The sequence below is a fragment of the Denticeps clupeoides genome, chromosome 3 (assembly GCF_900700375.1).
Source record: "Denticeps clupeoides chromosome 3, fDenClu1.1, whole genome shotgun sequence".
NCBI classification, from domain to species: Eukaryota; Metazoa; Chordata; class Actinopteri; order Clupeiformes; family Denticipitidae; genus Denticeps; species Denticeps clupeoides.
The window spans coordinates 17,084,287-17,095,341 of NC_041709.1; the positions used below are offsets into that span (position 1 = coordinate 17,084,287).

The window sequence follows — 11,055 nt, forward strand, 5'->3', positions numbered from 1 at the left end:
TTATTGGGTGTTTTATTGGGATTTTATAAATGTAATGATTTACAAGTATAATTTTGGTAACTACACTGGCCTAGTGGGTAACAAACTTACCTATGAATTAGAAGATTATAAAGCCCCAGGTTCAAATGCCACTTACTACCATTGTGGCTCTGAGCAAGACACTTAACCCTAAATTGCTCCAGGGGGGCTGACCCATTAAATACTGATTGTAAATCGCTCTGAATTGGCAATGTATGTATGTGTGTGTATATATATTTATAACAGGTATAACTTCTGACTGGCTGGTTGGCCTTGATTATTTTTCCAAATATATAAAAAAATATATATCAAAAATAATTTTGTTCTCTTTGTTTAAAATAACGAACATTACCGAATATTGAGTGCACTGGGCATCAAATAGGCGTTAGATAACTTCTCACGCGCCAACCACGCTCTATTCTTTTTCCCGCCCCTTTGCCATCTAATGGACCAATAAAATCTTTTTAATGTGGCCAATAATTCAGTTGACCAATCAATGTGCTTACAATATGTGACGTGATCGCTACAGGGTTTCTGTTGCCCTGTGCTGGAAATCGTGTAGTCACTGCGGAGTGGACTACCGCAACAAGGAGTATTAATATTAATTCAGCTAAAGCAGAACTTTATTCATTTCACCATGGTAAGCGCCACAACACATATTCTATAAAACGTGGGAAAATGTGTCATGCGTAAGCGATTGTGCCACTGAAGTTCCTTTTGGCTGCAGTTAGCCACTTAGCATCATGACGTGCGCTCTATTACGCTCGAGAATACTGTTGTATTTAAGCGAATCGTAATTCATTAACAAGAGCTGAGTTTTTTTTTTAAGAAATACATTAATTTACACGAAGCGTCTGTCGGTTCGCAGGTTTGTAATGTTAACTTTACACGTTTGGTACCGATTACAAACCGAAAGCAGTAGCCAGTTCCCGGTCTGGTTAAGCTGCTGATGGAACTAGCTGCCTGGTGGTCTGGGTTTCATCACCTGCTGCCGCCAGCACTTGTTATAGAGTCGCCATAAATCGCCTTTGTTCCCATTATAATTGCACTATTTCCGGTGTCTGGACCGATTGTTCCTGATCGGCGCAGCCTCGTAATAATTCTTGTTCGTGTTTTGCAGTCTATAATGTCCTATAACGGTGGTGCCGTCATGGCGATGCGGGGGAAGAACTGTGTTGCCATCGCTGCCGACCGCCGCTTCGGAGTCCAGGCTCAGATGGTTACCACCGACTTTCAGAAGATCTTCCCGATGGGAGACAGGCTCCACATTGGCTTGGCCGGGCTCGCCACTGACGTCCAGACAGTGTAATTCTATTCATATATATAATCATATTCCCATAGTACACTACTCCATGGAGTAATGTAAGAGATCCAGACCTTGGCCTTTATAATGACCAGGGAGCAAATTATATTCAATGCAAATAACTGTTTTGGAGCTGTTCCTGATCGATTCGATGTACGTGTCTTATAATATTAACAGCTCATTGGCTTCCCTGCTTTTCTTTCCCGGTCACAGATCTCAGAGACTTAAGTTTCGACTTAACCTGTACGAGCTGAAGGAGGGTCGTCAGATCAAGCCTAAAACGTTCATGAGCATGGTGTCGAACTTGCTGTATGAAAGGAGGTATGTCATGAAAATCTGTAGGTTTACATACCAAGATTTCCCCTCGTGAAGTAAACCATCAACATTAAACTAATATACTGTAGATATGTTGTTGAAGTTCTTAAAAACCAGGACTATAAGTTAAGGTTTTAGGCCACTCTTGCTGTTATACGAGTTGTTTTGTATATCATTTTGTTCTCTTGTGAGTGTAAGATGTTATTTATGGATCTAGAGGTTCATTGTCTCATTATAAAGGTTTGGTCCATACTACATTGAGCCAGTTATTGCTGGACTCGACCCCAAGACCTTTGAGCCTTTCATCTGCTCCCTTGACCTGATTGGATGCCCCATGGTGACGGAGGACTTTGTTGTGAGTGGCACGTGCTCAGAGCAGATGTATGGCATGTGTGAATCACTGTGGGTGCCAGACATGGTAAGATGGCATTATTACTTTCTGTATATATTTCCCCAGTAGATGAATATATACGCTGTTGAACCTTTTTTTTTTTATTTGTATAGGAACCAGAGGACCTGTTTGAGACCGTTTCACAGGCCATGTTGAATGCTGTTGACAGGGATGCTGTTTCAGGAATGGGTGTCATTGTACATGTAATGTGAGTTCACACGTCTCATACATTACTGGTCTGTCTTTTTAAACGTGTGCATTTTCGTATGTACCTACTTTCATATTTTTATCTTTTCTTCCCAGTGAGAAAGACAAGATCACCACGCGCACTCTAAAGGCCAGAATGGATTAGGCAGCTTCTATCCATCACTCTTCAAATCATTTTTTTTCTTTATCCTAGTTTACCTTTTCAATAAACGATTCAGACATTTGTTACTAATGTTTATAGGCTCCAAGTCTTTTTCTTAATGGTTTGTTACTAGTTCAGTACAGATCATATCTTTACTGTGTGTCTGGTATTGACTAGTTTTGAAGAGCTTTGTGCGGCTTACTCAGAGAATGACTCATCCAAAGATTTGTAAGTAATGGTAGTTCAGGTTTACCTCCTTAATTTAACAGGAACATATTGTATTTCATTTTTCACTCTTGTTGGAGTTGTCAAGAGTAGTTAGTTCAGGCCTAAAATGCTGAGAATTTCAGCATTAAGGATGAAAGGAAATAAAGAAATTCAATTTTAAATTCTGATCAAATGTGGACTATCCATTGGTGCAAGGCTTCTTCTAAAAAGCAGGTATAACATCACCTGAAGTGATTTAAAAAAAGACAGAACACAGAATGTACACAGATTTCACCATTTACTGAAATCTCTTCTATGTATTAGAGAGCTGATGGTGAGTCCTTTCTAGTGCTGGCATTCATAATGAGTTATGAGTTTTAAGACAACAAACGTTAAAATTTTGACTGCTCTCTGGTCTCCTGCACACTGACACTTTTCTTTCTCTTGAAGGAACATTTCACTGACAACATTGTTACACAGTGGAGCATTATCATTACAACTGTCGCATTACCAACAATTTCAGTAAAACCAATTAATATAAAACATACTTTAAAGAAAAAAAAAAAAACAGATTAAACTCCCTTTAATATGCACTGGATGATTTTTCAAGTAACTTCCTCTTCTAGTATCTTGGTAACAAAACAATACTGTATACAAACATAAAGATGCTACATGAATGTAAACAAAATATAAAACAAGTCTTACGGTAATAAAACAGGTCTTTGCCTTACCATTTTTCCCCTTCTTGTTTTTTTTCCATTTTTAAATTGACCTCCATCAAGCTGACAGACACAACTGTCAAGAGACTTCAAACAATATGGCAACGTAACATTCAAACACTTATATTCATATAAAGAGCTCAGTGGTTTTTTTGGTGTTTAAACATGTTTTTTTTTGTGATATCTGCTCATTAGCCATGCAATTTGACATTACAATGTCCACACAAATTCTTTTTTTTTTTCCTGTTTGCCCATCTTGATACAGGGCTTGTGTTAGTTTGTCAGTCTGAATGGTGACTGAAGAGACTTTTGATGGCATTGACCTGGGTTTGACCTCCTGTTGACAGTAAATCTTTAATTGAGGGTGATTGTTTCACTGTGTTCGGGAGAAAAAATATTTGTTCCCTAGATGACCAGCTACTACCAGACGTTAAACTGCTAGTCAGGACTTTCAAGGCTTTACTGGACAGGTTCCCATGCTGGCATCAAACAGATGGGTGTGAAATGTGTGTGGTTGCAGGGGGTTGTATGTTCTGTACAACACTGTCTTAGACCTTTCCATCGCTTTTTTTTTTCAGAACAGAGTTGAAGGGCAAAAAAGTAGGAGGAAGTTTGGGGGTGGTGGGGGTGTGGTCGCCGCTTTGCTTCAGTAACAGTCCAACGTTCACTCACCCCTTACCTGCCCCATTCTGTATTTCTCTTGTATTAATTTATAAGAGAGAGGGAGAGGATGAAGAAAATGGGATGGAAAAGAGAACACAAAAAAAGGCAAAGAAAACAAGAGTGAGATCTATGAAGGTACTGTGAGTGACCAGGTAGTAAAAGAGGACGACAGAGGGTCTAAGAGAGGATGTTTGACATAAACTCAAAGAATCGTTTGGAGTACTGCTCTGGGTTCACTGTTGAAATTTCAGCGCCAGCCTATGAGAAAAAATAAAATAAACAGAATTAAAAGTACATTTTTATTAATAATGATCTACATGAATTTATGTTGTAAGGTGAGGTGCCCTTATAGAACTTGCAAAATGGGCTAAAGGTTACATGCTAAAAATAATGTGATTACCATATATATAAATGTACAGCCTTTAGCAGACACCCTTATCCAGGGCAACTTAAAACCAGCCCCCCCTGTTATGTGTCTTGCTCAGGGAAACAAGTGGGGTCTGAACCTGGGTCTTCTGTCTCAAGAGTGAGTGTGTTACCCATTAGGCTACTACCACCCTACACTTTGTGCACGGTCAAGGACAAGGAATTACCCACAGTAACGCAATCACAAGGCTGTTGAGTATGGGTCAATATATTGCAGGTCAGTACTCTCTAAGTATAGAAGATATCTTTCTTTCTAAATAAATATCTAAATATATAAATCTAAACAATATTATGTGACTTACCCCATGTTTCACAGTTTTGGCAGCATGTGCAGCTTTTTTCTTAGCATCATAGTGTGTGAGGATGTCAATTATGGCCATGAAGTAGACCTCTTTCTTTAGAGCACCTAACAAGCATTGGGAGAAGAACATCAGCCTACATCAAACTGAAAAAAGGAACAGAGGGAACAAAATAAAAAAGTGAGAACAAGCTCTGCTTACTGTTGTGGCTTTTGATGGCATAGACGTCCACTGAAGGGTCAAACTCTCCAGGGCCGAAGAAGCCTGTGAAATTGAGTGGGTTGCCAGGGCTGTCTGGTGGGGTACCAAAAGACCCCGTCAGGGCCCCACCACAACCCAGTCCATCATTCTCATATTCCTCTTCCTCGCCACCCCCCTCAACATCCATCTCCTCCTGCTCTGCCCGCTCCACGTCATGAATGCCCACCAGAAGACTGTAGTCCATGATCTTCAGAGTGGCTAGGAACTGTTCAAGAGATTCAGAAAATAGTACAGCACCGTATTACATTTATTCATCACATGATTTTATCCAAAGCCACTAATAACTGAGATGTTTATCTTCTCAATAGGACATGGCATGGAGATCAAGTAAGAAAGTGCAGAGTATGCAACTTTTAAGCTGCAAGGGTGTTTAAGAGAGAAGGTTTTTATTTTTAAGAACGGGTTAAGAATACTGATGCCCTTATTCTCATTACACCACCAGAGAACACTGGATGAAAACAATGTCAGATGACATTTCAAGGAAGGACACAGGGGTTGGGACACATAAGTCTTCCAGACTGAGTTCAATATGATTAGTATACCCTGACATCACTCTGTAGGTCAGAATTAGCATCTTGAATTTGGGCAGCAATGGGAAACCAGCAGAAGTCAATGAGTAGTGGGGGTGTCACGTGCCCTGTTGGATTCTTGGATGGCTGTAGGGGTTTCTCTGTAGATGCTGATAGAGGAGGATACTGTGATCGAGGACATGTAGTGAACCAGGGCCTGCATACATCACATCTGATTTTTGATAAGATCTCATTTCTGTAAAAGCTGCAGCATGGCCAGATAGCCAATCATCAATTATGGCACCCAAGGTTTCTTTCAACCTTGGGCTGAGAGGTGAAGAGACTATATTTATGGATGTTTTGAATTATGATGAAGAGGAGGGACTTATTGACATAAGTGTACCTACCTCTACATCACGTTTTAGTTTTTCTAAGAAAAACTTTTTGTTGTCGTCACCAATCTGTAGCTTGTGGCCTTCATTAAGAAAATCATTGTCTTTGAAGGTAGGGAGGTCCTTTGCCTGGGAAGAAGGGGAACGAATAAATGCTATAGTTATAACAAAAAAAATGTTTGATCATCTTCACTTTACATTAATACACACCTCTGCTTGCCACCATTAAATGTACTGTTGCAGTTTACCTCTGTCTTAATGAAATGCAACTAGTTACCAAACAACACGAATAACTCATTCAACACCCTGAAATTTTACATCTCACAATTATGGAGTGAAGTATGTAGTTTTTCTTCTTTTTATCACTCATAAAACCTGGGTCATAACTATTCACTCTGACTGTACCACAGATATGTTCCATTGTAGTCCATATCTATGGGTGACTGCATTAGATCTAAGGCAACTTACATTTCCTTCTCAAGCTTCAAGAACTTACTTTTATAAAACCATAAAATATAAAGCATCCAGATAATTAATTACACAATTATAACAGAAAGGTTACATGAAAAGGGCTTACTTTCTCTTTGTCACTTGCTTCCCTAGATACTGTGGAACCCTGAAAAAAATGTAGGAAAATATGTTTTTGACAAGAAGGATAGTGAAAAGGATTTTAGTAATGTGTGCAATGATGTCATGAGTTCCCGCCTACCTTCAGGTCATATTTGCGATGTACAGTGAGCCTGTGGCTGAAAACATTGCGGGTCACCACCATATACGTTTCCACGCCGTCCACGGTTAGCCGATACATACCAAGAAACTGGGGCAGGAGTGTGTTCCCGTGGCACTCCACAATAAACTGTTTCAAAAGGAGAACAAGGCCAAAGCAAAAGTGAATATATATCCATAGAGATCATGAGCAAAACCTTTTTTTAACTGTTTAAATTGTATTATATAATACTAACAAACAAACAAAAAATGCTAACGATTGGACACTTGAGCAATAAAAGCCAGTGAAAAGCCTTAGTTTTCAGTAACTGACTGTAACTCACCTGGTGGTATTTCTTAAGTATGTTGTGCATTTCAGCAATGTCCTCACTGGACACGGTCTTTATGACAAAGCGGCGGTCATAAGTGCACAGGAAACGGTTGCCAAAACGCCCCTGTGAGTCACTGTTCAGTGGAGCGCTCCTCGTCAAAGAGTTCTGACGGAAAGCAGGGGAGTGAGTAGACATCAGCAAGAACAGCGAACATACAGAATGCTGAAATATCGTAAGTTTAAAATGAGAAGAGGAACGCCAGGGTGTTGGGTGAACCGAGTTTTTTCAAAACTTGAAAAACTAGCGATGAAGAAAAAAAGTCTGACATTTCAACAACAGAAGGGAATAAAAAAGCACAAAGCATTGTGGTGAATGAAAATTCACTGCGCTATAAGCAAATGAATCAGAGTCAGAAAAGTTAATCCGATTTAAACTTTTCCAAAACTATACTCTCCAGTGTGCACATGCTCTGCATACATGAAACAAAGCGATTTGCAGTTTTAAATAAAGCAATTTTACCTGATAGTCTTGGTCATCAATTCCAAAGCGCTCCCTCAGATTACGGAACACCATGGGACAATACTCCTTAAACTTGAAACGGCTAGGCAGGTTCTCTCTGTCAAATAATCATGTTGGAATTAAGCATGTTTCACACGTTTAAGACGAGTAACGTTTTAGATGGACATCATCTTACTTGTTAAATAGGTGGTTGTCCACTTTGATCTTACTGTAGGCTTTAAAATCATCAGGCATCAGCATAACTGGGACAGGCACATTGCTCAACTCGTTGATCTACAGACGCGATAAAACGTTTGTACGCCATTAGTTCTCAGATCTGATCGACTAAAACCCATTTAAAATGCTAAGCCAATGACAACCCCTAACCCCAAACGCACTTTGGGTCTACATTTGCAATTCATAAGCAGCTGATACAGTTATGTGATTATGAAGATTGCTTTTGAAACTAAAAACATGGACCTCTTTAGGAAAAAGTGGAGACTTTGCTGAGATCCACTGTATACATCCAACTCAGATGATAAATACACTGGCTACCAATTTATTACAGAACTACAGTATACATTAATTTAGATGAATACAAAACTAAACATTAGCCACCCAGAAGAAGAATCATTCTTAAAAATCTAATTTCAATATAATCAATACTAATTATGAAGGTAACTACCACAACGGGAAGAAATGTGTTTCGATTACAACAATGTTTTGAGGGACAGGACAGGACATTTATTTGTGGCTGATCCTTGCATACAAGCATAAAACACCAGTCCCACTGAGAAACCTAAGTGGAAAGCTGTTAATTTGCCAGGTCTAAAAATGAACAACTGCTGTGATGGAGCAGTCTAAAACGATGCAGGGTGGAACTGGTCTTATGCACAATGACAAAAAGTAAAAGGTCCTGGCACATAGAAACTGTCCATATCGAAGACATTGGAATGCTTTATTAACATACAGTTATGATATGGATTTCCACAAATAAATGACCTGTTTCTCATTATATCTAGAAAAAAAGATCAGTACCACTCGCACTCCACAATAACACTATGATATCATAATAAATACGACAAAGAAAAGCATTTCCCCCACATACTGCTCAGTCCAATTTATAACTGGCAACACCACCACCTTAAATATAATGAGACGTATTAACCCTAATGATAAATATGGTTATAGAAATTGAACCATGTACATGGCCATGCTAAACTAAGTGACTAGAATATGCAAAGGTCAAAACTGAACGTTTAATTAGAACATCATGATGCTGATCATCAGTGTTTCTGTACAAAGCAATTTTTATAGAGACTTGCGCGTTTGTAAACACTACGTGTTGCCAGATCGTGACACCCACGGCGCGTCCTTAACACGGGACCAAATTTCACCATAAAACCGGTTGGTTTGAGTATTTTCGTAAAATAAAGTATAAAGTACAGAGGTTTAAACACACCCCGTACACAACGAAGCGAGATTCAAACAAGTCGAGCATACCGAAACAGCGTGACGGCAACAAACAATAGATTACGGGCAAAAATCCCGACACACCCCTTCGCACAGCACACGGCGGAGGCGGGCGGCACCATGTTTTATTCCGGTGCCAAGTGTGTGTGTGTGTGTGTGTGTGTGTGTGTGTATATATATATATATACACACACACACACACACACACTAAGTAGGTGACACCTAAGCCGCCTGCTTATTTGTAGAAGTTGCTGTCTGCGAACTTCAGGTATTATAAATGAACCAGGCCCCGCTAAATGCAAAACACACACACACACACACACACACACACACACAGAGAATGAAAACAGTTCGGCGGGTAAAATCCATGCAAATGACCCCCGCCTGACAGCCGGCGCTACCCGTTCCTCTGGCGGGTCCGACACGCACCGGGCTCGGGAGAAGCGGGCGCATTTACCGTATGGTTGACACCCCACATTAACACGCTGAGGATGGGCTCGCTGGCGCGGAACAACTTTACTTTCTGTCCGATAAAGTGTTTCTTTTTCGTCTTGGTTTTGCTGGCGCTCACCGGCGCTGTGCTGGTGCAGTTGGATGACATGTCTCTCGGTGTGGATGTTCGGGCGAGGGCGGCTAATCCACTAGTGAGAACCGAGGGTGGCGCGCTGGCGTGCGGCGGCTCCTACAGGAACATCATCGGACGGCCGATTAGTCCCGCGTGCGACTTTTTGGGCTAAAACGCTAAACGGGGGGAGAGAGAAAAAAAAAAAAACACCGCCGTCACCACCCTTGCTCCATTGCAGTTGCAGGCCACAGATGAGTCCGGAGTGGCGCACAGACCAGCTCGGTTAGCTCGCTAGCCGGCCATCCAACCACAGGCGGGGTCGCCTGAACCACGGAGGTCTAGCACAGCAAGCAAGCAGCAACCCAAAAAAAAGAAAGCTCAGCCGCTCAGAAAGGCCATCCGCTCCGGTCAGATCCCGAGGCCGCGAAAACGATAAAACGCGTCATTTGGAGCCTGGTAATCCCATTATTGATGTGCTTCACACAGTTGTCACCACCTCCGGGATCTCCCCAAGATGGCGCCCGGGCTGCACACTGCGCCGCCGGAGGCGCCCCCGTCCGGCGGAGAGCGGTTACTGCGCCCGGGCCGGCTGCACGTCCCAGTCGCGGCGCAGTACGGCCTGGGCCCGCGCTGGCGTTTTTTCCGCGACTTATTCCTCGTTCAGATCTTCCAATGGCCAACCTGATGACACCTAGTTGAACCAAACACAAGGATGTAGTTGATCCCACGTTTGCTGATGCACTAGATACTGTACAATTTGGCCAGTTTTATTGCTTCTTTAACCTATGCAACTGTTTTCAATTCTTCTATTATAATTGAAAGGAATGAAGCTTTTAAAATGTCATAATGTGGTTCACGGGCACAGCACACGGTGACACAACGAAATGTGTCCTCTGCTTTTAACCATTACCCTTGGTGAGCAGTGGGCAGCCATGACAGGTGCCCGGGGAGCAGTGTGTGGGGACGGTGCTTTGCTCAGCGGTAACTTGGCGGTTCGGGATTCGAACCGGCAACCTTCCATTTCCTAGGCCAACCACTGCCCCAAGATAAATTCCGTCATTAAAATCCATTTACATCCGTGCTAATGGCAGTTGGTAACACAATGTTTTATTACATGTTATTACTAATTCCGTGTTGGTGTGCCTTAATGGTGTCAATTAGACGGCTCCAGCTAATTCAAAATGCAGCTGTTAGAGTCCTAACCAGAACTAAGAAAAGAGATCACATGACACCAATTCTCTGGCTTCCAGTTGAGTACAGGATCTATTTTTAAAGCACTACTAATTCAGAGTTCTGGGCCCGACTTATGCTGGGGGGGCAGTGGTTGGCCTAGTGGGTAAGAGAAAGTGGACTCGTAATCCACTTGCTTTACATTTCTTTGCTTCTACATTATCATCTTGATAGGCCCCTTAGTGCTGCAGGATCTGGCCAGTTGGTGGTGACACAGGTTTTAAACAGATGCAAAAAACAGAACTATTTTCTATTGCTTTTCTCACACGTGAAATGTATTATTTTAATAAATTTATTTTTATTATGCCATTTCCTTTTTATTTCTCCTGATTTTGTAAAATACATTGAATAACCACTGTGTATGATAATGTTCTCTATAAATAAATAAACTTGTCTTGCC

The 11,055-nt window shown here is 41.3% G+C and overlaps 2 protein-coding genes across 3 annotated transcripts; one reads left to right on the forward strand and one right to left on the reverse strand.

Moving 5' to 3' along the window:
• Positions 1–270: 270 nt before the first annotated feature.
• psmb3 (proteasome 20S subunit beta 3) lies at positions 271–2,470 on the forward strand. The gene is made up of 6 exons (XM_028972901.1): positions 271–658; positions 1,139–1,323; positions 1,535–1,642; positions 1,877–2,054; positions 2,141–2,235; positions 2,331–2,470. The coding sequence occupies exons 1-6, from the start codon at positions 656–658 to the stop codon at positions 2,377–2,379; spliced, it is 618 nt and encodes a 205-aa protein (XP_028828734.1). The 5' UTR covers positions 271–655; the 3' UTR covers positions 2,380–2,470.
• Positions 2,471–2,864: 394 nt separating this feature from the next.
• LOC114786081 (phosphatidylinositol 5-phosphate 4-kinase type-2 beta) lies at positions 2,865–9,958 on the reverse strand. Of its 2 annotated transcripts, none has more exons than XM_028972899.1 (11): positions 9,701–9,958; positions 9,432–9,601; positions 7,584–7,681; positions 7,409–7,505; positions 6,902–7,054; positions 6,562–6,708; positions 6,430–6,468; positions 5,868–5,981; positions 4,892–5,156; positions 4,694–4,797; positions 2,865–4,223 (listed from the first exon to the last, which is right to left on the reverse strand). In XM_028972899.1, the coding sequence occupies exons 2-11, from the start codon at positions 9,459–9,461 to the stop codon at positions 4,143–4,145; spliced, it is 1,128 nt and encodes a 375-aa protein (XP_028828732.1). In that variant the 5' UTR covers positions 9,462–9,601; positions 9,701–9,958; the 3' UTR covers positions 2,865–4,142. The 2 variants fall into 2 exon arrangements, with proteins under 2 accessions (XP_028828732.1, XP_028828731.1); XM_028972898.1 differs by having other exon boundaries at positions 9,318–9,601.
• Positions 9,959–11,055: the final 1,097 nt, after the last annotated feature.

What these genes read in the sequence shown, in the direction of transcription:
- psmb3 (XM_028972901.1), top strand. An exon ending in AACTTGCTGTATGAAAGGAG is followed by an intron (nt 1,643 to 1,876) that starts GTATGTCATGAA and finishes CTCATTATAAAG; the next exon opens with GTTTGGTCCATACTACATTG. An exon ending in CACTGTGGGTGCCAGACATG is followed by an intron (nt 2,055 to 2,140) that starts GTAAGATGGCAT and finishes TTATTTGTATAG; the next exon opens with GAACCAGAGGACCTGTTTGA.
- LOC114786081 (XM_028972898.1), bottom strand. Translation starts at nt 9,461, where the DNA reads ATGTCATCCAACTGCACCAGCACAGCGCCGGTGAGCGCCAGCAAAACC. An exon ending in TTGATGACCAAGACTATCAG is followed by an intron (nt 7,055 to 7,408) that starts GTAAAATTGCTT and finishes GCTTTCCGTCAG; the next exon opens with AACTCTTTGACGAGGAGCGC. An exon ending in CCAAAACTGTGAAACATGGG is followed by an intron (nt 4,224 to 4,693) that starts GTAAGTCACATA and finishes TTTTTCTCATAG; the next exon opens with GCTGGCGCTGAAATTTCAAC.